Source organism: Myxocyprinus asiaticus, chromosome 42 (genome assembly GCF_019703515.2).
Source record: "Myxocyprinus asiaticus isolate MX2 ecotype Aquarium Trade chromosome 42, UBuf_Myxa_2, whole genome shotgun sequence".
NCBI classification, from domain to species: Eukaryota; Metazoa; Chordata; class Actinopteri; order Cypriniformes; family Catostomidae; genus Myxocyprinus; species Myxocyprinus asiaticus.
The window spans coordinates 6578736-6606115 of record NC_059385.1 but is presented as its reverse complement, the minus strand read 5'-3'; the positions used below and the strand labels follow the sequence as shown (position 1 = coordinate 6606115).

The 27380-nt window shown below is 38.4% G+C and overlaps 3 protein-coding genes across 5 annotated transcripts in view; 1 reads left to right on the top strand and 2 right to left on the bottom strand.

Moving 5' to 3' along the window:
• Window positions 1-16894, bottom strand: part of LOC127432981 (lysine-specific demethylase 2B-like) — a 33435-nt gene extending 16541 nt beyond the window's left edge. For 2 of the 3 annotated variants that reach the window (XM_051684540.1, XM_051684541.1), the window contains exons 1-9: window positions 16749-16894; window positions 16081-16225; window positions 15491-15569; window positions 15342-15388; window positions 14093-14271; window positions 13367-13473; window positions 4819-4912; window positions 2779-2932; window positions 1963-2078 (exon numbers count right to left, since the gene is read on the bottom strand). In XM_051684540.1, the coding sequence (XP_051540500.1) occupies window positions 1963-2078; window positions 2779-2932; window positions 4819-4912; window positions 13367-13473; window positions 14093-14271; window positions 15342-15388; window positions 15491-15569; window positions 16081-16225; window positions 16749-16781 (954 nt within the window). In that variant the 5' untranslated portion in view covers window positions 16782-16894. Of the gene's footprint in view, window positions 1-1962; window positions 2079-2778; window positions 2933-3070; window positions 4744-4818; window positions 4913-13366; window positions 13474-14092; window positions 14272-15341; window positions 15389-15490; window positions 15570-16080; window positions 16226-16748 lie in introns of those variants that run through there. The other variant, XM_051684542.1, reaches the window with a different exon arrangement.
• A 2926-nt stretch (window positions 16895-19820) lies between these two features.
• Window positions 19821-24209, top strand: LOC127432992 (calcium release-activated calcium channel protein 1). The gene is made up of 2 exons (XM_051684568.1): window positions 19821-20096; window positions 22647-24209. The coding sequence occupies exons 1-2, from the start codon at window positions 19983-19985 to the stop codon at window positions 23193-23195; spliced, it is 663 nt and encodes a 220-aa protein (XP_051540528.1). The 5' UTR covers window positions 19821-19982; the 3' UTR covers window positions 23196-24209.
• A 135-nt stretch (window positions 24210-24344) lies between these two features.
• morn3 (MORN repeat containing 3) lies at window positions 24345-26879 on the bottom strand. Its single transcript, XM_051684571.1, has 5 exons — window positions 26711-26879; window positions 26261-26418; window positions 26019-26178; window positions 24824-25008; window positions 24345-24559 (listed from the first exon to the last, which is right to left on the bottom strand). The coding sequence occupies exons 1-5, from the start codon at window positions 26853-26855 to the stop codon at window positions 24431-24433; spliced, it is 777 nt and encodes a 258-aa protein (XP_051540531.1). The 5' UTR covers window positions 26856-26879; the 3' UTR covers window positions 24345-24430.
• Window positions 26880-27380: the final 501 nt, after the last annotated feature.

Below are 27380 nucleotides of genomic sequence, written 5' to 3'. Positions count from 1 at the left end.
ATGTATTTTTATTGTGAACACACCAATATAAAATCATAGGCCTACATGAAACCAATATATCCCATTAACTTCACCAAAAGAGAGCTCTCGTGTATGAGGAAACAACAACATAACTAAGATGCTTCTCATGCTCATATCTTTCCATTCTGGTTCCTCTCCTGGGAAGAAACTCACATTCTCAGAGTTATGGAGGGCTCGTGCTCTCATTCCCTCATGCCTCCTTCAGCCAGGGCTAAATATAGAGCACTGCAATAATGCACCCCCAGAACAACACAGCCAATGCCATGATCTGTCTTCTTCTCTGCCTGCTCTGTCTAGCAAATATAAAAATAGCCTGGCCCACTAGCTCTAAACCCTGCAGAACAAATCAAAGTATCTCAGTGGTTCTGCTGCCTTAAGGTGAGAAAGACTGTTACTGGTTTGTCACTTTGAAATGTCACAACATGTGTCGACTGTTGTCCCTAAAATTGCCTTTTCCCATCAGTAAACAAGCCAATCAGAGGCGAGTGATACTTTTTTCTTGTTTCCAGTCCTCTTAAATTTAAAGGCGAAATGTGTTATTTCTGCGCCACTAGCATCATTTTCAAATATGTTTCCTGAACACTCCCCCCCCCACCCCCCTTCTATTGGTCAGATAAACAGATTGTTTCTGTTTTCTCTCCAAACACACACCATTGGTTTTGCCAATTTTCCTATGTCGGGCTGGTCAGAATTCTCAAAACAACTCTTTTGATAGTGCCACAAAGCCACAGTGTTTACACTTTCTAGGGGAAATCAACCTACGAATGGCGTAGTTGTCTATACACCGATCAGCCACAACGTTAAAACCACCTGCCTAATATTGTGTAGGTTCCCCTTGTGCCACCAAAACAGCACCAACACGCATCTCAGAATAGCATTCTGAGATGATATTCTTCTCACCAGCAGTTATCTGATTGGCCGTAGACTTTGTCAGTTTGAACCAGTCTGGCCATTCTCTGCTGAACTCTCTCATCAACAAGGCATTTCTGTCCACAGTACTGACGCTCACTGGATGTTTTTTGTTTCAGGCACCATTCTGAGTAAATTCTAGAGAATGTTGTGCGTGAAAATCCCAGGTGATCAGCAGTTACAGAAATACGCAAACCAGCCCATCTGGCACCAACAATCATTCCACGGTTCAAATCAATGAGATAAAAAATGTTCCCCATAACTGAAGCTCCTGACCCGTATCTGCATGATTTTATGCACTGCACTGCTGCCACATGATTGGCTGATTAAATAATCGTATGGATGATTGTTGGTGCCACATGGGCTGGTTTGAGTATTTCTATAACTGCTGATCTCCTGGGATTTTCACACAGCAGTCTCTAAAATTTACTCAGAATGGTGCCAAAAACAAAAAACATCCAGTCAGCGGCAGTTCTGTGGATGGAAATGCCTTGTTGATGAGAGAGGTCAACAGAGAATGGCCAGACTGGTTTGAACTGAAGTTTACGGTAACTCAGATAACCGCTCTGTACAATTGTGGTGAGAAGAATAGCATCTCAGAATGCTATTCAGAGATACAGGTTGGCGGCACGAGGGGGACCTACACAATATTAGGTAGGTGGTTTTAATGTTGTGGCTGATCGGTGTAGTTTGGGCTCAAACTCTGACCTGGTTGGTGGTCATATGGCATTGTGTGTTATAGAGAGGTTTTGGTGTTGTTATGGGGAATATATTGTATTTATGCATCAACCTCTTCTTTGAATGATGATTAAGTCTTAAAAATCCTGATAAATTATTCTTTCATCTTGCAATACATTTAACCACCAGTCACAATAGAGATGACATTTCTAATATGCTCATGAATCAAAATGACTTTCGAAAGATCATGTTCAGAATTTACTTCCACCTGACACAAATCTTTCGACACTTCATCTCTGCTGACAAATCAAGAACCAATATATATATTTTTTATTTATTTAATTAACGCTTTACCTTTGTCCTGTTCTCAATCTCATAGACAGTGAGCTGCATGGGAATGTTAAAACTGTGCAGAATATTCCCGCCAAACACCAAGGTGTCCTCTGGAGTGTAGACGGCATGGATCCAGCCTGCAAACACGCATTAGATGGCAAAAATCTGAATTACCTTCATTCGCAGAATAAATGAATCATGGCTTACTTTGAATAACACATTTCTACAATGACATCGGTTACTGAGAACTTTCGCACTTGCGTGATGCTGCTATACTAGGTGTCAGCGCAACAGAAATATAATGTATCCAATTACGGGGGATTATTGAGATAAAGTGAGTAATATTTGGCTGGTCATACAATCTTAACATGGCGGCCATCATGAATCTGTGCCTAGCTTCCTATGTACAATAAAGCTGTTTTTTCTCTATAACTAATATGACTCTAGCCTTCCACTCCTGTGAGTGCACATCCTTTTAAACATATTTTTAAAAGTACTATATTTAAATGTTTAGCAAATAGCAACAAAAAAAAAACACATTCTGAGAAGGAAGAGTTGAACACAGGTCTGAAAACTGTACTTCCTCAATGTGACTTTGAAGCTCCTTTTTCAGAGCTAACCCACAACAAATGCAACTCGAAACAATATAAAATGAATTAAGTACAGAAAACATTCAAATAAAAACTACTTATCTCATAGTTTGTGAAAACTAGGTTGTTGTATCAGATAATTAACATGCAAGTTGAAAGGTTCAAATTAGATTATATGAAAATCGTGACATATTCAAAAAACACGCCCTTAAATGCTGAGTTAACATGCATAGGCTCAGTGCCTCACCTGAAGGGATGAAGAATGTGTAACCCTGTTTCAGCTCTACTCTCTGGCAGCCATCTGCACGATCACCCAGAAAGAAATCACTCTGTTTACCTGACAGCACCCAGTCCTCATACAGAGACAGATTGTGTGGGCTCGGTGGAATCAGCCAGAAAACCTGAGTAAGAAAGAGAGGGATGCAGGTGTGATTCTAAATCAGGATATGATTTTTCTTCTTTAAAATTAATAATTCATATGCTCTTGTCAGCATTAATCCCTTCATTGTAATTTATTTATCCCTTCCTCTCTCTCTTACTGTGTTCCTGTAGCTCAAAAAGTAGAGCATAGAGCTGCAATGCCAAGGTCTTTTGTTCATGTGCGTTCAGACTCCAGACATACAGCAGGGTCCGAAAGTCTGAAACCACACTGAAAATCTGGCATTTTCTTATTTTAATTAAAACTTGGAAATAATCATAAACTTTAATGATATTCCAAAATTTAAAACTTAGAAAAGTTTTTACATAAAATGAAGAAACAATTTAAATATCATGCACTATTTCCAGGTTCCTAATCAAATACAAGCAAATTTGTGACAATGACCATGTTAACTCCTTTGCACAAAAAGGTCAGATTTTGTTGCTTTCATTGAAGCATGCAAGATACTCTTTGGAACATTCTCAAATCATGCTGGATAACATAGACTATCACGTTTTGCACAAACTTGTGGAGTCCATGCGAGCTCGAATGCATGTTTTCACCAAATACCAAGGAATTCTGAAATTCTTATTTATTTTTTATTTCAAATCAACACTGTAATTTTTATTCTGGCAATTCTCTCTTAAACTTGCATGCCTTAAAAAACAGTTATTACAAGCTGATACCCTTGTTTTTTCCATGCAAGATAATAACAGGTGAAACTGGTTTATTTTACTGGTGAAATCAAAAGGCTTATATAACAGGGATAAACTAGAATCCAGGTTCCTAGAAATTCCTTTAGTCATCCTTGTGATTCTTGCACAAACCAGCGCTCTGGTTTGACCTTTCAGTGTGGATATTATTTGATACCCTCCAGCAAACACGCACAAACTCGCACATCCGCACAAGGAGCATTTGTGCTGGCAGTGCAGCCCCAGGTGCGATGCAACAATGCAAACAGGGATGAGATTAATTTACAGGGCCACTGGATACCTGATCTTTACAGACCACAAGCAAAGACAATCCTACTCTCTGCACTCTTCAAACTCACCATCAGCTTGCAAACATGAGTAATAACAGAAAATAAATGCAATGCTTCTTCATTCAGACAAACTCTTGGGTGTTCAGTGAGGGAGATCTTTGGATTTTCTGAAGAAAATGTGAGTTTTGCTTGCCCGTATAAAAGCTGCCACCACAAATCTTGGGGGTTGTGGTGGTTGCTAAGAGGTTGGTCACTGGCAACAACCACAACCAAAAGAGTCAAAAGAACCTATCCCTAAATCTCTATGATGTTTCAGTCCCTAGATATTAAGTATAGCCCGATATATTGGCCAGGCCAATTAATTAATTGGCCGATATTTGGCCATTTTGAAATTATCGGATGATAACCCTCCCAATTAACAAAAATTTTGGTTTCACCCTGTGTACATTTAAAATCTACAGACAGCCTGTAGCCTCTAGATGTTCTGTTATCAACTATTTTAATAAGGTTGAGTAAATACGTGTTCATTTAATTTCAGTAATTCTGTAAATGTCTCATTTGCAATCATTAGATTGTATAATTGTCCTTATATTGGCCACCTTGCTCTCTAGATATTGGCATTGGTATCAGCCATTGAAAAACCTGATTTGGTGAACCACAACAAGATATGTCCCAGGTCCATCCGTCAATGTGGTATTATGGGATATGGGATTTTTTTCACACGCTTTATCGCCCGCAAGGTGAAAGTCTGATCGCTTAGAAAAATAAAAGCACACCACTCCTCAACAAGCCGCATGATTTAAGGTGTCAATCATAATTCGTTACATACCAAAGGTTAATACTTACAATTTGGGGTTTGTACAAATCGCAAAGGTTTGAATACTTGCCTTCCTTCCTTTGAAGACATGATACCATACTGATGTGCCACCAAAGTCGATGTGGAAGTCAGTGAAACAGCCTTTTACACTCATCAGACAGTATCTTCAGAGAGAGAGAGAGAGAGAGAGAGAGAGAGAGAGAGAGAGAGAGGGAAAGTACAAGGGTGATTCTCAACATCTGCATAAATAAAGACAAAATGATAAATCCATAACACGGTTTTTGTAATGTATTTGCTAACTGGGAGTAAACACAGCTTGGGAATGTTCTACTCCCTGAAAATTCATAATTCCTTCAAAACCACCAACAGTGGAATTTCCCCTTATAAATCAACAGTTTTATCGATGCGCAGCAAAACATTATCACTTCAAAAAAAAAAAAAAAAAAAAAATTATGAAAATGTTTTGGTATTATTTTCAGTGATAAATCAAGTCTAATTTCTCTTTTGTGGACAAAACATACGGAGCGTAATGGGTTTGTTCAGATAAAGCCGTCTCAGCACCAGGACGGGGATGGAAGCTATTTGCGGCTTATGCATTTGTCATCCGCAGCATTTAGGAAGGAGAGAAATTAATCAAACCCCAAACAGTCTCTGTGTCTGGTTAAAATCTGCCCCACTGTGCTGCAAGACTATGAAAGTGAAGGAATCAGTTAGCTCTAATGAGCAAAAGACATCGCTCACCACGGGGCGTCCTTCTTTTGGGGAATTAACTAAAATGATTAATTATGAACCCAGATGGTTGAGAGCTTGAGAAACGACACTTCTAAATTAAGAGTCAGACCAAATTATGGATTTCAAAACGTCCTCTTGTGGGTGGACAAGTGAGTGACAGTTTAATTATTACCAGACACTTTTTGCATGTGGCATCACTATGTATACATCAGATCATGAAGTTGACATTCAAGGCATGGTAAATAGATGTCACTGACAATGACATCATATATTAGAGCATCAGCACACAAACACAATGAGCTAACTTTGGATCCAGATGTTTTCTAAAATTAAAATAAGTCAGACAGTTCAACCATAGTCTAGATTGTTCGTAAAAAAAACAAATCTCGCATTTAACTCAGAGCGAAAATTTAGGAATGGATTTAGGAATGGAATTCGTTAAGTTTGTGTTTTATGAATATGGCACATTGAATGTATGGCAACAGAAGGTTAATATATTGTAACCTGAAACCACAGCGGCTACATCCTATAATTGGAGCTCTAAGATGAAAGGTTATGAATAAATAAGCAATAGCTACATACAGCAGTGCCATCACAGAGGCACTAATAAATGTGGTCTTCCCCTTATTAATGGATGTACAGACGTCAGATCTTTGCAGAGATCATTAGGCAAATAATTTAACTGTCATAATAGAGATTCATATACAAATATTAATATGAAAAATGCTATAAAATTAAAATAAGATTCATTTTATGTTTGTTTGTTTTGAATTATAATATTAATATAAAAATTACACTATGTGAAACAGTCCAAAGTAAATTACATATAAATATAAGCATCTTAATGGAGATAGCACATCAAATGCATTGTCCCAATATCTCATTTTGACCCTTAATTCATTGTTTTTCAAATTACTGTATCTATCTTCTTATCTTGCAGAATAGCATTGTTGTTTGCACAAATATTTCGGTATTAGAGCTAGTTAAGCAGAATTTAACAACATCATAAACTTATATATGACCACAATGACAATAATGACATAAACTTGAATTTAAACTTTAGAAATTGTTCAATCAGTCCTCTTTCTACAAACCCAGGTCTCTCAAAACAAGTGCTTGCTATAGCTCATGTGTAAGGGACCCATTTGAAATACACACTGCTGCTGCCACACAGTAATCAGTGAGGGGGATGACACACCAAGCAGCCAAAACAAAACTGTAACCTTGATGTTCACAAACATGCTGAGCCTTACAATCTTACTTCAATCCCATTACAAATTATGGAAAACAAGCACTGTGGAAGACCATTACAAACATTTATTCCACCGGACCACGTCAGCAAACACTTTCACGTAGAATGACCACAAAGTAAACTAGCAAAGAGAGTTCATCAAACTGTACAGAGCTTATACAAAATCCAAAAGGAAGCTCTAAAAAATAACACCCATCTACACATGGTCTTCTGTATAAAAAAATAAAATAATTTAGACATACCCGACATAAATTTATCCCCATTTGAGCCACTTCACCCTGGCTCTGATATCTGCACCAGTTACCCAAATAAAAAGAACTGCAGTGACTTTTAGCTTCCTTTATAAAGAGCTCCATGAATACAGAGAGAGGGGAGGAGTGAGTCAAAGGGGAGAGATAGAGAGAAAGTGATATACAGTCAGAAAGAGAGAGAGAGAGAGAGAGAGCTTTACATTGTAGGAAATGCTACTATTCAATACTCTGATTGGCTGAGAGATTCATTGGAATACTGCAGCAGCTCATGAAGATCTGCCCCCTTTCCGCATTAGAAGTCTGCTGCCTAGCAACCTGCTAGAGTCACAGCCAGCTGCAGGCGAAAGAAATGCGCAGCATGCACTGAGGAGCAAAGCAAGGGACTCTGGGAAATGAACATAGCTCGTCGTTGAGTACTACAGGATGTCAGAGAACAGTTTACTCAAACAGGTCAACTTTAGGTGTCAACAGAGAGCTATGTCAAAATTGTTTCTGATAAGAAATGTGAGCAGATAATAGAGCGCCCTCGCTTGTCTTGCTAAAAAATCTTCTAGTTGTAAAATATCGAACATCCCTGATAGCACACGTACATCACTGAGACGTCTAATGAATGTGTTTACATCTGGAGGACGTATTTTTTAAGTAATTTGCTCATCTGCAATACGTCTCTAAGATGTTTTCTCTCAGATATCAATAAGACACTCAGCAGATGTCTTTGAGACATTTATGATTAGAATGTTTGCAAATCTGATCTTTTTCAGATGTTTTGCATGCAGATGTTAAAGGAATGTTCCAGGTTCATTACAAGTTAAGCTCAATCAACAGCATTTGTGGCATAATGTTGGCGCAAAGTGAGGGTCGGACGTGTGAACGGCGACCTCTGCGCACTTTGCTAGTTTTATTACTATTTGTGTCATAAACCAGTGAGATTCGATACACCCTGATTCTTAACTGTTCTATGAAGACAATATGTCAGAGAATTCAAAATCCTCGGGCTCTGGAGATATTAAAGACACTTACATGCTCAAGCTGATACAAGGCCGCAGACCAGGGACTCAGTTTGGATGGTGCAGTGGGAGAAATTCGGCGGCAATGTTGGTGATGCTGACAAAGGTCGTTGTGGACTTGGAGTTTCTTGCTGTAATATGTCGATCGATTATGGCCATGGAGTCGAAATTCACTGAGTTGGTTACAAGAATCGGGGACATCGAGAAACGGATCGATTATCTGGAGTCATCGGAGAGGGGATCTAACCCGCTAGCGACCAAAGTGGATTTGCAACACGTTTGGGAAAAACTGGAGGATCTGGAGATTCGTAATCGACAAAACAATGTCCGAACTGTTGGAATTCCTGAGCATGAGGAAGGCTGAGATATGGTAAAATTCCTTGACGAGCTCTTCCCGAGTCTGCTTGACATAACAGGCCATAAGCTGGAAACTGAGCGAGCTCACAGAGTTCCGGCTCGTAGATCCGCTGAGGGAGACAGGCCCCGATCAATTCTGGCCAAATTTCTGAGATCATCTGATAAAGATCTTGTGTTATGCGGGGCGAGGAGTAAAGGAAAGCTTTATTGGAAGAACCACAGCATTTTCTTGTTCCCAGACTTTGCAAATTTGACAAGAGAGAAACGTGATCGATTCAAGGAATGCAAGAAACTCTTACATCAACGGAAGGTCGCTTTTGCACTGATGTTTCCGGCTAAATTAAGAATAGATCATAAGGATGGACATAGAGAATTTATATGCCCACAACAAGCACTGTCCTTCATAAAAACATTGGAGTGAGTAAGCCATTTAGTGACTTTCATGTTGCTGTTTAGTGGGCCTGATTCACTGAACATTCATTTGACTGTCCGAGGAAGCTGGGCGCTTTTTTTTTCTTTTTGTGCTGGTTCCGCCTATAGGCTGGAGTTTGTTTTGTGTAATATAATTCCTTCGGGACAGCTCGTGGATAAATCTGCACGTTTTTGGTGCTTATGCCTCCTGTGGCATGGAGTTTGTTTTGTGGAAAATCTCTTGCAGGACATTGGAGTGTTTGGGTCTTTAGTTGTACTCATGCATCAGCCGAATGGGCCGGCTTACTGAACATTCGTTTGACTGCCCGAAGAACTGAACTGCCCCTTCCTTTTTTTCTTTTTTCTTTTTTTTGTGCTGGTTCCGCTAGGATGAATCTACAAGTTTTTTGTGTTTATTCCATTTATTGGCTGGAGTTTGTTTTATAGACTATTTTTTGCTGTGTAATTCTGTCTCACAAAATTTGTATTGAAGCACCGGTCTTGAGCAATCTGACGGCAAAGTTGTCGTGGGGACTCTCGTAGGCGTACATGGACTGTTTGAGTTTAGAGGGATGGATGCCGGTTGGCGCTGTCGTGCGTGGGGTTAATGCGCACGTATTTCTTTTTTCCGCTTTTTTTTTTTTTCCGGGGGAAGTTTGGGGGTTGTTTGTTGCACTAATGGAGAATGTGGTCTGTGGTTATTTTTGACACACAGTCTATTTTCTCTAATATGTCAAAATGTCAGATGATACTATGAGTGGATTGTCTCACTCCACATGGAATGTGAATGGGTTGGGGCACCCCATAAAAAGAAGGAAGGTTTTTTCTTTTCTTAAACGTAAGAAATATGAAATAGTGTTTCTTCAAGAAATGCATCTTTCCCCACAGCAAGCTGTAAAATTTGGGAAGATATGGAGTCGACATGTTTTCTTTAGTGCTGGCTCAAGTAAGAGCAGGGGAGTTTTGCTAGAAGTTTATACGGAATCATTAAAGAATGGAAAGCTTCCACCAACCACGACATAAGCTGTCACAAGAATCAGTCTGATTCTTAAAAAGGACAAAGATCCAAGTGAGTGTAAGAGTTACCATCCAATTTCCCTGATCTAGCTAGACGTTAAAATATTGTAAAAAATTGTGGCTAATCGATTAAGTAAAGTTATGACATCTCTTATACATATAGATCAGGTGGGGTTTATTCGGGGTCATAACTCTTCTGATAATATTAGGCGTTTCATCAATATCATGTGGTCAGTGGCGAATGATCAGACTCCGGTCGCTGCCATCTCACTTGACACCGAAAAGGCATTTGATATGGTAAAATGGGATTATCTTTTTAAGATTTTGGAAATGTATGGGTTTGGGAGAACATTTATTGGATGGATTAAGTTACTTTATAGACACCTGTTAGCAGTGGTACAAACAAATGAATTAATGTCAGATTATTTTACTCTGGATAGGTGCACCTGGCAGAGTTGCCCTCTTTCTCCATTATTGTTCTGTCTTGCCCTGGAACCATTAGCAGCTGCGATAAGAAAGGAGGATGATTTTCCAGGGGTGATGGCGCGAGGTGTGGTATATAATCTTTTGCTTTACGCAGATTACATTTTATTATTCGTCTCCGACCCTTCTAGATCTATGCCTTGCCTCCACAGAATTATTAATTCCTTTTCTAAGTTCTCAGGATACAGAGTCAATCGGTCTAAATCAGAAACTTTGGGTCTAACAGCATACTGCCCAGTAACGGCTTTTCAGCCAGGCACCTTCCAGTGGCCCAGACAGGGCATTAAGTATTTGGGCATTTTATTCCCAACAAATTTGTCTGATTTAGTTAGAGTTAATTTTGACCCCTTAATAAAAATGTTTTCGGGCAATGTGGGCAGGTGGGCTTCATTACATTTATCTATGATTGGGAAGGTTAATGTCATTAAAATGAATTGTATTCCAAAATTTAACAACCTGCTACAATCTCTCCCTGTAGATGTCCCCCTCTCTTATTTCAAGCAATTTGATAACATAGCGAAGTCCTTCATTTGGAATGGTAAGCTTCCCAGATTACATTTCAATAAATTATATAGGCCGATTGACAAAGGTGGGCTAGGCCTACCCAAGATTTTGTTTTATTATTATGCATTCGGTCTCAGATATTTGGCTCATTGGTCGCTTCCACCTGAGAGAGCCCCTCCCTGGTTTTGAACAGGAAGTTCTTGCCCCTATTTCGCCATTGCAAAGCCTTTCTATCAAACTAACCGGAGAAGTTAAGTTACACCCCGTTATCTCACATTTGCACGCAGTATGGACAAAAGTGTCCAGAGTGTTTAACTTGGACATTTATTAAATGTTGCCTCGAGCATATGGCAGAACCCAAAATTATGTATTAATAAGTCCCCTTTCTGCTGGTCAGAGTGGAGTGAGAGGGAGGTTGATATGCTCGGTGATCTATATGAGAGTGGAGTGTTGAGATCTTTTGAAAATTTGGTTCAACATTTTGGGATTCCCAGATCTCAGTTTGATCAGTATTTACAACTGCGCTACCTGCTCTGTACTATTTTTGGGAGTAGCATACACCCCACTAAAGCGACAGATACCCTGGGAATGGTGATTACTCCTTTGGTATAGGTTATGAGGCATCAGTGTATTACTCCCTGCTAATTCAGAGTCTGGGGGATGGAGCTTTAACTTCTGTCAAGAGATTATGGGAGAAAGAGTTCAACTTGGTATTGGAGAAGAGAGTGTCGGTTAGGATTCTAAAAAACATCAAGTCTGCATCTAGAGATGCAAGGGTGCACCTTATGCAATTTAAGATTTTACATAGATTTTATTGGACCCCCTCTAGATTGTATAGGTTTGGTTTTTAAGACACACCCACATGCTGGCGATGCCAATCGGAGGATGGAGAAACGGCCCATGTTTTTTGATGGTATACTGAGATCCAAGAATTCTGGTTGAAGGTTCAGAGTTTTGTGTGTGACGTGATGGGCACTCAGGTTTCATTTTGCCCCAGACTCTGTGTTTTGGGCGATGGGGCGGTCATCAATGTGGGGAATAGTCACATAGAGAATTGGGTTCTGACCTGTGTGATGATCGCCAGACAGATTATTTTGAGGGGTTGGAGGTCAGCTGGTGCACCCCATTTCGGGAGTGTTGCACGGAGATGGGGAGGGTGGTGGCTTTTGAGGAGGGGTCATTTGGAAGACGGGGTAACTTAGATTTGTTTGTTGGGAAATGGGGCAATTATTTAGAGTTTTTGGAGGGCTCTCGGGGTGGGGCATGGAGAGATTAGTATAGTTTTAATTGAGTATGATTATTATATATATTTTTGTCTGTGTGTTTGTTTGCTTTTTTCTGTATATTTACTCATGTGTGGCCACGGGGATCTTTGTTGGGGGTCGGGGCGGGGTTGAGGATTGTGAGGGGGAGGGGTGGTTGTGGGGTTTAAATGCTGATTGTATATATATATATATATATATATATATGCTTTTCTTTATTATTGTAAGAATTTATAAAAAAAAAATGTTAATTAGTAAGGTTAGTAAGCAATTTTACCACAATAAAATCATGTTTACACGCATATCCTTTATGTCTTGTGGCTATACTTTTGAAAAGTGAGTATTTTAACGTTCTAAAATTGGCCCCCAATAACTTTCATTGTAAGTGTCTCCCTGTCAACCAGATTTTTGCTTTTTTTACATTTACATTTATGCATTTGGCAGACGCTTTTATCCAAAGTGACTTACAGTGCACTTATTACAGGGACAATCCCCCCGGAGCAACCTGGAGTTAAGTGTCATGCTCACAGACACAATGGTGGTGGCTGTGGGGATCGAATCATCAATCTTCTAATTAATTATAATTATAATTTTCTTTATTTATCACACATTATACTTTTGCACATATACAGTGAAATTCTTCTTTTTCACATATCCCAGCTAGGCTGGGGTCAGATATGGCGCCCCTGGAGCAGATAGGGTCAAGGGCCTTGCTCAAGGGCCCAACAGTGGCATCTTGGCAGTGCTGGGGCTTGAACCCCCGACCTTCTGATCAGTAACCCAGAGCCTTAACCGCTGAGCTACCACTGCCCCCCAAAATGTGCTATAGCCCACTACGCCACCTTTCTTTTTAAAGAAAAGGAGGGACAAGTCAAAAAGTATTTTTGTGGTAATCAACATTATGCCACGAATGCTGTCGATTGAGCTTAACTTTTATTGCACCTGGAACATTACTTTAATTAGACTGTGATGCTTCCCAGATGAAAAGATCTAAAACAGACATCTCGGAGATGTACGTGTGCTATTTAGGATGTAATACATCTATGAAGTGATTTCTGCACAACTAATGGCACCAAACTAAATTGCAAAAATAGTGATTGTTTCCACACAGATTTTCCAAACACCATAAACTCAAAGCTGCACCATTGGAAAAGAGCTGCCTCCAAGTTATCAGACTTGCTAATATGCACATGCCGTGGGCTGATTCTTTTTTGCTGTTTACAGACCCTAAGAGTAATTTCCCAGGACAACCATTTCAGTGAAATCTGTCAGGTAGTAGGGACAAAAAAATTACGGTAGCTTTAACCCAAAATTGTTTTCTTGAATAGGCACAAAATATTACCTCTGAACTTTGGGATACTTCATCTCAGACATGACATTTGTGGCTTCAGTCTGCTTCTGTTTAAGATGACATGGCCACATATTGTCCACCCAGTCCACCAGATCCACCTGCAAACATTGATCACAAATGGCCAAAACTCATTACATTGACAAGTACTGACTTGTGTCACTGGTCCAATTCCACCTGCCCCGAGCGGGATTCGAACCGGCGATCCCCGGCAGGAGGCGGACACGCTAGCATGGAGGTTATAAAAGCCATGGCCCTAGTTTCGGTGGCTAGTGTGTCTCTTAAGGCCAAGAGAGTAAGTTTTACACACTGCACAGCTATCGTGTACCAGCTGGCTACAGTTACACCCACCCCCACTAAACCTTACTCCCATCTGGGTCACGGGCGGCACCAGTTTTACCAGTCCTACTCGACCCGCCCTGAGTGGGATTCAAACTGGCGATCCCCGGCATGGAAGTCAAAGACGCTAGCAAGGAGGCTATAAAAGCCCTGGCTCTAGCCTCGGTCGCTATTGCGTCTCTTAAGGCCAGGAGATTGAGATTTACACACTGCAAAGCTATCACGTACCAGCTGGCTACTGTTACACTTGGATACTGTTTTGAAGATAACATTTCCATGAAAAATGGCAGTTACCATGAACATGCAATTTTATATTATGTAACATGTTTAAAGGGGACTTCATGCATGTTTCATTATCAACAAGATAATCAGGTGTTTTACCACAGTGGGTCTTTTGATCAAGTTCTCCAGTTTGGTGTGACTGAATTCCAGGCTGATGACATTGAATAGCTTGTCACGTTCCTCCTCAGGCGTCTCGTAGTAGCGGACGAATTGAGCCATGCTCATCTCTGAACCTTTCTGTGTGCAAACATCCATCACGTCAACGGCCCGCCTACTGCCTGAATGTTCATACAGAAACATGTTATTAATGGGGAAATGTTCTTTTGTGTTAATGTGAGATTTAATATTCTGGTAAGAGAATGATGGACCTGAATTCCTGATTTGCATGAATGGAAAACTTTTACCCAGGGCTTTTCTTGTTATGTAAACACGTATAGCATAGCATAGCCTACTTTTAGTTGTAGTTGCAAAGCAGTACCACCAGAGGTCGTGACAGATTAAGATTCACAAGGGGACTGTTTGGAAAATGCAGTTTTTCATTTTCTGATTAGGTGTTACAGCTACTTAGATACGTTCCTCACGTAAACCATGCAGTTTATTTATTATTCATATGAAAACATATGAATATGACATGTATGAAAAAATACACTCTTAAAAGCAACTTAGATTTAGCAAAGAACCATATTTGTGTGTAGAACTGTTTCGCTGTATAGTTCTTGAGTCGGCTATATTGTTCTTTGATGTACATGATGTTACTTAATAACAATCACAGACTGAACATTAATTACTCTTAATACACTGATAATTACAAAGTATATAAATTAACTCTCAGGCCATAAATAAAATATCTGTGTATACATATGATGCTGGAGAGCGTATGTAATTACTAAACCATAATAAGATGTAAAATAGGATGCACTGAAAAAAAGAACATGCAAATACGTTGCTAACATCATATTTATCAAGCTCACATATATTAAGCTAGCTAAGCTCCAGATAAACAGATGCACCCTACTCCTCTGAACGTCTTCACAATGCCAGCATGCAAAGCTATGCAGCTAGATGAGACATAGGGCCTATTTATGATACAGGAGCAAAATGCTGTCCTGTTTCTACACTGGGTCTTATTAGGATATTGGCAGTATAAAACATATAAAGCACAATACAGCAGGTCCCAGTCAATAGGAATGACAACTAAAGATTAACAAAGCATAAAATGTTAACAAAACGTTTGGACAATAAGTCTTCATTAATTGCCCCAACCACAACTGCATATTTAGATGCATGTAAACAAGTCAATAAAATGAAAAACACTGATGGCACCAAAAGTACAACGTAATGCACTTACCAACCAATCCCTTGATTTCACTTACAGTAAATTCTGGATCTGGCATTCTGTATGTTGGATTAAACAATGAATAGAATGATTTCAAATATAAACACAATTTAAAGACTATGAAATAAAACTGTAGTTATACAAATTTTATTTGTTCTTACCTAATTCCTAGTCCATCTTTGGCCTTAAATATAAGCGGGGTTCGGAGTGCTTCTCTTTGAACATATTCATAGGTAAAATCTAAGAGGCAATAAAAGGAATTGTTGTAAATGGTATATACATGGAATTCCAAAGTACTTCAATGAATACCGTAGTACTTCCATGGATTATGGTAACTATAGTATCATGTCCCCAAAAAAACATGCATTTAAGAAAGATGCCATTTGTGATCCCTTTAACCTTTTTAGGTTAGATAGCTTGACTTTGAATAGAAGTAGATCCTTTATTTGGCAAGTATAACTACAAAAGGAATTTCTCTTGGTGCAGGTGCCAACACAGTACAGACAAAAACATTAAAATATCACAAATATCAACAGAAATAACACAAATTCAACAGAATGGGGGGAAATCTGGGGGAAAAATGCACAAACCAGTAATAAAGATTAAAAGATTATTATTTTTTCAATCACAAATATTATTTATTATGCAATAAGTATGATATAATATGTATTAATTTATTATTTAACATCTATTAAAATACAATATGCAGTAATAAATAATATACAGCATTGTTCCAAGAAAAGAAACATACCTTTTCCCTCCATATGCTGAACAAGTTCACTGTTGTATAAATTACTCTCAAGTTTGTCTTCTACGCTGAAGCCCCTGATGTTTGTTATTTCCTCAACATCTGACAAATCCTCGTTCTCATCGTACATCCTTCTGCAGATGGAGCGCTGCACGCGGGGAAATAAACATTTATAGATATAATGAAGGTAGTCTGTCGCATAGACAACGCTTGGGTGTGAGATTATATAATTTGAACAAACGTTACATTATTAATCATTTCTTGCATAATAACAGTAGGCCTTAAACTCCCACCATCTTACAGCTATTATATAATTAATATATGTCAAATCAGTGTGCACGGAGTTCAACTTCACAATGCATATTAAAACAGGGGTGATGGGGCAACAATGTGTCCAGTTTCGCACGGCTACCATGTAGCGCGCGCCTGTATGTGGAGCATCTTGCTCGTTTTTTAATATGAAACATGCGTCTTTTCCTGTTTATCGTTACAAGCGCTATTGCATTTAACCTTTTAATGCAGCGTATGTTGTTTCTAGTATCTCGTATTGCAATGATATGCACAAGCCCCGCAGCGATCCGGTTCAGGCCACTCAACACAATACAGATTGATCTGAGACTCAAAGTCCCGATTTAAAACGAGCCTTCGCGAGGACAGGTTAAACTACACACCAGTTTGCGTCCGGATTCCGCACACGCCTCCATGTCCGAGCCTTTCGTCCGCTTTTATTCCCTCAGCGATTTATCTGGAGCATTTTTAACGCTAAAAGTTGTGCACACTTTGATTGCTTGTATAGAAAACTAAAGTAGGAACCATTTTTGTGTAGTGTAACGTGACGTCACGGTCAACAGAATCAAAACATTGCGGGGACGTCACGAGGACCATGCTTATTAGGGGTCAAAACATTATCCAGAATTTTTTTCGAAGTACATGTCAGGGTTAAGATTCATTGTTCTTTCTTAAATCGTAGTTTGGAGGACATAAATAATTTTTGAAAGGAGTCAGAATTCCTGTTTGTTTCTTCGGTGTGGCACGCGCGCTCCTGCACGCACGCGCTGCAGCTGCTGTCTCGTGCACATGCATACATGTTCCATCGAGAATGAAAATAGTATGTTTCAACAATTACTAAACTTTTGCTTACGTTTGCAGTCCATATACATGCAAAGCATTGGCACAACTGATAGACTTAATTTAAAACCAGAATTTTTCAGGTCATTATTTGAAACAGGTGTCTTTCACATATTGATTAGGCGGTTTGTATGTAGATTTTTGGTATTAAATTTAAAACAGATATCCACTGTTTATTTTTGAATTGTTTACTAAACAAAATCATGATAACAGTGTTGAAGTTGTAAGATCCCTACTGAGAAACATAACAAAACATAAGATAAAGTGATCCAACAGTGGAGACTTTAACCTTAAAGAGTTCACTTCTTCAAAGGATGATGTCATACTGACAATGTTTTTTTTAATTTTTTATTAATGGAATCGTTCATTGCTATAAAAAATACACACACACACACACACACACACACACACACACACACAATGATGGTCACAGGGTTGACCAATAGCCTGGGGACACAACTTCAAGTCTTTTTAATAATACGTTATTTCAACCAAAATAGAAAAAAAAAACAAAAACACACACACACACACACACACACACACACAGAGAGAGAGAGAGAGAGAGAGAGAGAGAGAGAGAGAGAGAGAGAATAAAAAAAAATTCTAGCTTAGTCTGTATTTACTAACATGCATTTTGTTTTTATAAAAATGTGTTTATGGAAACAAAAGGCATTCTCATGATGAAAGGAAAAGAGGGAAATTGGTATACACTATTTATTAAGGTTGTATTATAAGTTTATGCATATGGTAGCATGAACTAACAACAAACAATATATATATATATATATATATATATATATATATATATATATATATATATATATATATATATATACACACAGAATGTATTGGTTAATGCTAATTTATAAGAATACAATTGTTCATTGTGAATTCATGTTTACTAATATAGTCAACTAATGTTAACAAATACAACCTTACTGTAAAGTGTTACCTAAAAAGCAACATAAAGTTACAGGGTTTTTGCTAATGCGTTTGGAATAAATGTAAATATTAACACATTGTAAAAGTTGGTATAAGCTATTCATTGTTCAAGTCATTTTACATATATGAAACATACACTGGAAAAAAATTAGTTGGTTTACATTAATTCAATTGTGGACATTTGTTCCACACAATGAAAATGAGTTTCCTTAATATGAAATTAAAAAGTAGGCTCAACTTTAATGCTTTGTGTTGCAAAAACCTAAATTAATTGATGGTTTCAAAAATACATTGATGCAACAAATATTATTCACATAGTCTCAACACATCTGAATGAAGTAAACATGATGAATTGTGCACAATGAAATTAAAGGTGCATTCAGTAATTTTTTAAAGTATGTCAAAGTGTGGCTTACACTGAGAACTAGTGGCCTGGATGCTGCATCATTCAAATGTTCATTTACCAATCCCATTGTAGAAATTCACTATGCACAGTAAACCAGGATTAACTTAATCCATGAATGAAAGTGGCAGTTACTGATATTAAGCGAAAGTTATTCAGCTGGTCATGTGATGCTAACATGGCTGCCCCTATGAGGCACCCCTGCCCCATGTATAATAAAAGAGCATTTATAATGTTACATATGTTTCAAAATGACTATTCATTTCTTTAGAAGTAAAACTTTTTACATGAGGAAAAAAATTACTGAGTGAACCATTAAGGTGAGACCAAAAGCTAAAGAGTTGTGTTGCATTAGCTCATTATAATTTTTTTTTTGTCTCCCCTTTTCTCCCCAATTTGGAATGCCCAATTCCCAATGCACTCTATGTTCTCGTTGTGGCATAGTGACTCAACTCAATCCAGGTGGCGGAGGACGAATCTCAGTTGCCTCCGCGTCTGAGACCGTCAATCCGCGCATCTTATCACATGGCTTGTTGAGCGCGTTACCACAGAGATGTAGCGCGTGTGGAGGCTTCACGCTATTCTCCGCGGCATCCATGCAGAACTCACCATGCGCCCCACCGAGAGCGAGAATCACACATTATAGGGACCACGAGGAGGTTAGCCCATGTGACTCTACCTTCCCTGGCAACCAGGCCAATTTGATTGCTTAGGAGATCTGGCTGGAGTCACTCAGCATGCCCTAGATTTGAACTCGCGACTCCAGGGGGCATTAGCTCATTATAATTAAGTTAATTGAGCGAGCAGTAAAAATCAAGTTGAGTGAATACCATCAGGTAGAAGTCTGAATCTATTTGAATGTTTCATAGCAATGTGATCATATCACTTTTTGATGACTGTGTTGAATTTCACTTGGACTGAACACAATATAATTATGTTCTCATCTCAAAAATAGTTGATTTTAAGTGTACCAGTTACGTTTTTCCCGATAAGTGTTTTCAGTGTATTTGATGGACACAGATGGCACCAGTTTGTACAATTACCTGTTTACCAAACAATTTTCCCTGACAAATTTCCTTATTATTTGACTTTAATCGAGATTCACTCTGCTAAATTAAGCACAATACATTCAGATGCCAATAACAGAAATTATTTTCTTCTCACTGTTGTTTTCTTTGCTTTTTCACATTTAGTTTCACATGCATAGTGCATTTTAATGGAACATAATGGGAAAAAAAAAAAGTGTTCTCGCTGAGACTTGTGGGTAATGAATGCATGATTCGTCCAGTTGCACTTTGACATGCCAACTGTGTGTTTCCAGCGACGGGGATTCACCATTAAACTAAAGCAATGCTTCGGTTCAGCTGAATCGCATGAATTCATGTTTCCAGGATCTATCTGAGAGTTTCTCCTAATCTGTCCTCGGGTAATCATGAGTCGAAGCGAGCATTCGTTGCAGGCGCTGTCCTGGAGACAGCTGTATTTGAGTAGAGCCAAACTCAAAGCCTCCAGTCGCACATCGGCTCTTTTATCGGGCTTCGCAATGGTGAGGTGCTGTTTATGACTTGTTTATGTTGTGATGTCGTGTTGTGGTTCATGCAACTGCCTGCAACACCGCACATTGGTTGTTTAAACACTTAGTTGTTATGAAAGAGAAAGCGCGCGCGTGCAAGCGGTGTGTGCATGCATGCGCGCGCTAATTTTATGTTTGGTCAGATTAAAGAAATATTGGCATCGCGGTTTGATCTAAAAAGACTTCAGATGACTTTAAATGACATATGACTTTTGGACCGTCACAAACTGACAGCCACAGTTGTTTAGCTTGTGCTAATGCTCGCCTGCAAGTATATGAATGAGTGGCTGCAGTTACTCGGTAATGTTAAGACACCTCAAGCGAGCATCACGAGAGAAGCAAAAGACCGGATATCACCATACATGTTAAATTATCAGATACTTGGGGGCCTGTGCTCTGCTGTGCATTCAAACCCAGATTCAACAGTGTATGTGGTAGAGTTACCTCTTTCATGAAAATCCTGGAAATACCAATGATTTTTAAAATCGTGAGGTCTGTGGAAAAGTCATTGAAATAAGTAATATCTTAAGGTAATGGAAGTTTGTATAGTGAACAAATGTTGCAAGCTTTGCCCTAAAATATTTAATCAGCTAGATATTGCTCTCTTTTTTTCTTTTGAATTCTGTTAACTAAACTTCCTCTTGAGCTGCCATCTAACACCAGTTTGTCTATTGAGGGTCTTGATGGAGACCTTTATACACTAATAAGTATAATTGTTTACATTTATTAATTCAAATTATTTGTACTTGACAATAAAAACAGAAATCCGCCCTGCAATGTCAATAAAATGATTTCTGAAAAGTACTTATCCAGTAATCATACAGGTAAGGAACACCAATACTAAGATGCGATCTTTGGGGGGCATTTTGCTCTTTAGGATGGGCAAGCGGTTGTCTCTTTATCGGACCAGGAGGGGGATGTCAGCTGTTTCTGGTGGGGCACAAGGAAATCTAGAGGGGCAGTGCCCCCTCTAGCTGCCCCCCCCCCCCCCACCACCCCCACCCCCCCCCCACACACACACACCTAAGACCCAGCCATCCAGTTAAACCTGGAAAAGTTTTGGAACCTTGATGAGAAAACCTCAATTATGTTGAAGGTTTAGATGTGGAGGAGTTGTACTAGTAGATTAAAGGCCACTGCACACTTCCAACATCATTTACATCAAAATCTGGCCAAAACAATGGTGTTTTCCAACCACTTTCTTGGGCGAACTATCAGGAAAACTTTTTACTGGCTGCTAAACACCTTCTTACTATCATAGGTAGGTGTGAACTGGAGCTCCACCTACTTTGAGGCCAAAAGCTAATTCTCATCTAGCCAGTTAAGATCAGTCAACATGAACACACCGGCTTGCTGAGTTATTAGCAAGCTGGTGCAAACTCAGAGGCCATGCACACATCTGTACAAATTAAAATATGCCTACCATCATTCTTTTGTCTGTATTCTACCCATTAACATTCTTTCATACACCCGTCTTTGCAGTAGTATCAGTGTCATCATAAATTACAATAACAGAGTGTAAATCAGTGGATATTATGGCCGTGTATAGCGTGTCAGCACATTAGTGCCATGAATGCACAGGGTAAACATTACAAATTACACATCTACTGCATATACAGTATATAACTTTAAATAATTATTGAGTTAATACAGCTTCTTTTACTGATCTCGTGTGAATTCTACTCATAACGTGAGGCATGAAGTCATTGATAACACATTTGAATGTCATATTAGTTGTTGTTTTACATGTAGTCTTGAACATCCTCATATTTAAATGTAGACACATCTGTGTGGAGGGTGTCTGAATGTTCGCAAACAATATATCGTTGCTCAGCTGTTTCCAACTCCTTTTTGGCTCTGAGCGAAGAATGACGAAGCACTTCGCTGTGAGTGTGTTAGAACCTTAAAGGAATTCTTCACCCAAAAATGTACTCATGCCATCCCAAACTCGTATGACTTTCTTCTGCGGAACGAAGATATTTTGTGGAATATCTCAGCTGTTTTTGTCAATGCAGTGTAAGTCAGTGGGGTCCTAATCTTTCAAGATCCAAAAAGGCCATAAAGGTAGCATAAAAATAATGCATACAACTTGAGTGATTTAACTCATGTCTTCTGAAGCAATATGATGGTGAGAAACAAAGCAAAAATGAAGTCCATGTTAACCAAAAGTATTTACTTCCACCCAGCTCTCCTATGCACGTTCATAAGAGAAGCACGTTGAAGTGTCCTTGCGCTTGATGCATGGGTGTTTGCATATTCACACGAAAAGCTCTGGTTGTATCGCGCACGTGTCAGTTCTGGGTTGGTAACCTAAAGGTTGTAGGTTCAAACCTTGCAAAGGGTGATTCATGAACAATCACTATTGTGATCACCTCAGATTGTTCTAGGGGGAGTGTCCTTGTAATTGTATGTTAAAAGTATCAACAAAATAAATTATTTATTAGGTTTATCATATTTTTCACTACATGTAGTTCACAAGTCTACATACGGTCTGTTTTATCTTTGCTTCTTTTCATTCAACAGGTGGCTATGGTGGAAGTACAATTGGATACCACCCACGACTATCCACCAGGACTCCTTATCGCTTTCAGCGCTTGCACTACAGTCTTGGTGGCCGTCCACCTTTTCGCCCTCATGGTGAGCACCTGCATCCTGCCAAACATCGAAGCAGTTAGCAATGTGCACAACCTCAATTCGGTGAAGGAGTCCCCTCATGAGAGAATGCATCGCCACATTGAGCTTGCCTGGGCCTTTTCTACTGTCATTGGAACGTTGCTTTTCCTTGCCGAGGTGGTCTTGCTTTGCTGGGTCAAATTTTTACCCATTAAGCCTAAAGACCAGAAAAATGGTACCATCTCCGCTGGGGTGGCTGCTGCTATCACATCAACATCCATCATGGTGCCTTTCGGCTTGGTTTTTATCGTCTTCGCTGTGCATTTCTATCGCTCGCTGGTCAGCCATAAAACTGACAGACAGTTTCAAGAGTTAGAAGAGTTGGAAGACTTACAAAATGAACTGGACCATAGAGGGGAAGTGTCCAACTTACAATCTCCCAGTTCCCTTTACCCTTAACTTTAAGTTTGGGAAAGAGCAATTGTTAAAGTGTATAGTCTTAGGTTTGTCATGTGTTTTTGTTTTTTAAACCACAGTAAGTATTGATCTATTTGTTGCATGTTGACACAGAAGTCTCCAGATTTATGTTCAAAATTTGTAGTTTTAAGAGAATTTTTATCTAATAACAGATTCGACCGTGAAAGCATGCACCGCATGTTTTATAAATATTTTGTCATATTTGCATAGTTATTTCAGTATGGCCACTGTGCCAATTTTGTTACTTATTAGTATTTCATTTTCATACAAGGCAAGCTACATTCTTAAAAATATTTGCACACAAAGACCTTACAAGAATACTGTTAATATTTTCAACACTGATCAGAGAGTGTATTTAAATTTTTTTTGTAAAACTACAGGGGACATTTTTATGTCCACTTGACCAGATCATTTTTGATTGTTGACTCTTTAAATCAGGGCTTTGCTTTTGTACAGCTAAATCAAAATCAAACACTTGGTCTTATTAGTACTGCATGATTTCTTAATGAATGCCACCTGAATGAGCACATCTCAACAGAAATGAAGGCACTTTATTTCGAGATCAACATGTTTGTCTCACCTTTTTTGTTAGTACTTGAAACAATATCCTAATAAAAGGACCTCTAGTTATTTTGAGATATGGATACAAGTACTTGGCAGAATTGAATATGCAGCAAACAAAATGTTATGTTTATTAATCAGAGGAGGCTACATGGACTGTTTAAGCATGAAGTTACATCATCAGCATTAATTCAAAGGGTACAGCTCCACATATTAACATATATAATATTGCCTTTTACATAAAAGTTCTATATTGCCAAATACAGTTCAATGAAAATGTCCCCAGTTTGTGGAATATTAATCATGTTGTTGAGTCCGGTTCTGCATCACTTTTTAAATCTGTGCACAGCATGTGCTGCAATTTGAAACAACACAGTTTAATACAATTTTATGAAAGTCTTAATCAAATAAAATTCAACCAAGCACCAAACTTTACACCTTTTGTGCTCTTTTGCACTGAAAAGTATGCCATGAATTTCCAGCCAATAGTTAAAAAAAAAAGTATTAAAAAAAGAATGCACATTGTCCAAGACTGTTAGGTACATTATGTCATACTGTTTTTAATGTTATGTTAAACTAAACAAGGGGTTGATAAAACACATTTCACTGCACTCCTTGGATAAGTCTTGCCTTCTGAGGTTCAAATCACAAAATTGTCAGGGGGTATTGTCACATTGCCTAGCAACTGTATGACTTGGAATATTAGCCGTTGTTGGTTTCTCCCTGACCTTGGTGAAATATGCTTGTGCCTCCATCAGTACAGACTCTGTGTCCAGTAAGCAAACCTTAGAGAGACATAAAACCAGAGCTGTGAGCCACAAAATGGTCCAGTATTTGCACTTAGTAACAAACAATCTAAAGACCAAGCTACACAATCTACAGATTTCCAAAAAACTATAATATTTTGTGAAGTTTCTTGTAACAGGGTCATTCCATTGTAATGGAAAGTTTGTACTTTGTGTTAATGTTAAAATGCAAATTATCATGAGCTACAACAAGCTAAGCAAATGAGCAATGTTCAACATTTCACATCAATGTTAATCATTTACCATGGGAATTGGGTACACTGTTGGCTTGAGTGCATCCTCTCTCCCAAAATCACTGACTGTTCCACACTTAGCAACACCATCAACCCAAAAGCCTTCATAAAGCTGACCGCGGTCCAGGTAGAAGAACTCGCCATGGCCATTCTTTTTTCCATCCCTCCAGGTGCCCTCATAACGATTGCCATTCGCTGAACCGAAAAAGGTTCAAAAGTAAACAAAAGCAAACTTAAAGGGACAGTTCACTCAAAAATGAGAATTATCATCATTTACTTGCCCTAATGACTTACTTCTGCTGAACACAAAGAAAGATTTTTAGAAGAATATCTCAGCTCTGTTGGTCCATACAGTGCAAGTGAATGGTGGCCAGAACTTTGAAGATTTTGAAGAACATAAAGTTAGCATAAAAGTAATCTATAAAACTCCAGTGTTTTAATCCATGTCTTCAGAAGTGATATGAAAGGTGTGAGTGCCCAGTAGGTTGTGATATGCACAAAGAATGTGTATTGCCAAAAACAAAAGAATGTGAAAGTGGAGAATTATAGTAAAAAAGGACTTAAATATTGATCTGTTTCTCACCCACACTTATATTGCTTCTGAATGTATCGATTTAACCACTGGAGTTTTATGGATTACATTTATGCTACCTTTATGTGCTTTTGGAGCTTCAAACTTTTGTTACCCATTCACTTGCCTACATGTAGTTGACCTACAGAGCTGAGCTATTATTCTAAAAATCTTTCTTTGTGTTCAGCAGAAGAAAGAATGTCATACACATCTGGGATGACATAAGGGTGAGTAAATGATAGAATTTTCATCTTTGAGTGAACTATCCCTTTAAAGACACAGTTAGGTGAATCTCAAAAAAACTCAAGAACATTTTTGGTTCATATTTCATTCTTTAGATTTTGGTCTGAAATAAAAAATTACTATTTGCTTAAGGAAAATTAAACATATTTTTTAGGACCATTAAGAATATTTGCATTATGATATTAAAAATGACTTTATGTATAGTCTAATGAGAATCGTCCTTATATACAATATGTTTAGTCAATGCAAATAAGCAGTGTTAAAAATCAATATATTATATTAAATGTAATAGAATATAAAATTATTATATTCTAAATTATAAATATGAAAATAGGTGAAATATGACATGGATATTTTTTCATGAGATTCACTTTTAGTTTTAAGTCCATACCTAGTACAAGTAAACCCAGTCCATGATGTTTGTCCTTCAGCCACTCTCCCTCGTATTTGTCACCGTTGTCATACTGCATTCTTCCCCATCCACTCCTCTGGTCTTTACTCCACTGGCCCTTGTAGAAAGCAGACGGACTGTAGAAATATGTCCCCGTACCCTTAGAATAAAAGACATTGATTTTACCTCCAGGAAGACCATATGATGGGAAAAGTCCTATTGGAACACTTTTACTTCCTTACTTCCTTCTTGTCATTTTGCCAGCCACCAGCATAAACCATGACATATTCTTTCTTTTCAGGGTCAAGCTTGCTTAGTGTTCCATATCCATCTCGCCTCCCACAACTCCAGTCCCCTTCATAGACCATCTCCGCTTTTCTCCAAAGCTGTGCTCCTTGTCCTTATCAGAGAAAAAGCTTTGCTCAGGAACATATTGTTATGGGGGAAAATGAATTGTCATTCTGCCAAGTGTCTCTTTGATATGCTAGTGTTTCCTAGGAACACTAAAAGTAATCTAACAGAGCATAATCTAAATAACAAACTAAATTAAATAAAGACCTGTCCATTAAAATTGCAAGCAGGAAAGCAATAAGGCTCATAAAATATTTTTGAGAATTTTTACTGTTTACCAGCATCGTCTGAAAGACCTGCAAAGTTTAAAAGTGTTATTTATATGCCTTTATTTGTATTACCATGTTTCTTATTGTCCAACCACTCGCCCTTGTACTGATCCCCATTGACAGAATAGACGGTATGGTGCGGTCCACATTTTTGGGCCTTTTTGTCCCACAGTTTTACAGGCAGTTCGATAGTCCGTGGTTTCTTCAAATAAGGCATGCTGGATATAAAATATTCAGAGAATATTATTAAGTGATACACTTCAAGAATGCATCTAAAATATACCAATTTCACTAACCAAAAAACTATGGTATTACCAGGGTTTTGTAGACATGGCCCCATGGTAATGAATAACCCTTGTGTGTCAATTAAAAAAAGTTACTCAGAGGTCCTTAGAGGACAAAAATGTCTGCGGAAAATTATTATTTTCCATATACTAAATCCTAAGGGGAATTATTATAATTTTTTTTTTTTTTTTTTTGGGGGGGGGGATTATCACAGTCTGGGATGTCAATGATCAGCAACAACATTGATTTTGATGTGTTATTATTTTTTTGTGCAGTGTCAGGTAAAAAAAAACCCCAAAAAAACAGTACCTTAGAGCACAAAAATGTCCACGTCAAAAAACTGCCATAAAAATATTATATATTAATATTATTTTCCACTTTCACTGACTTTTTAACCAACATCAGTCCTGATCATAACTACCAAATATTCATTACTTTTCAGGATTTTAACCCTTTA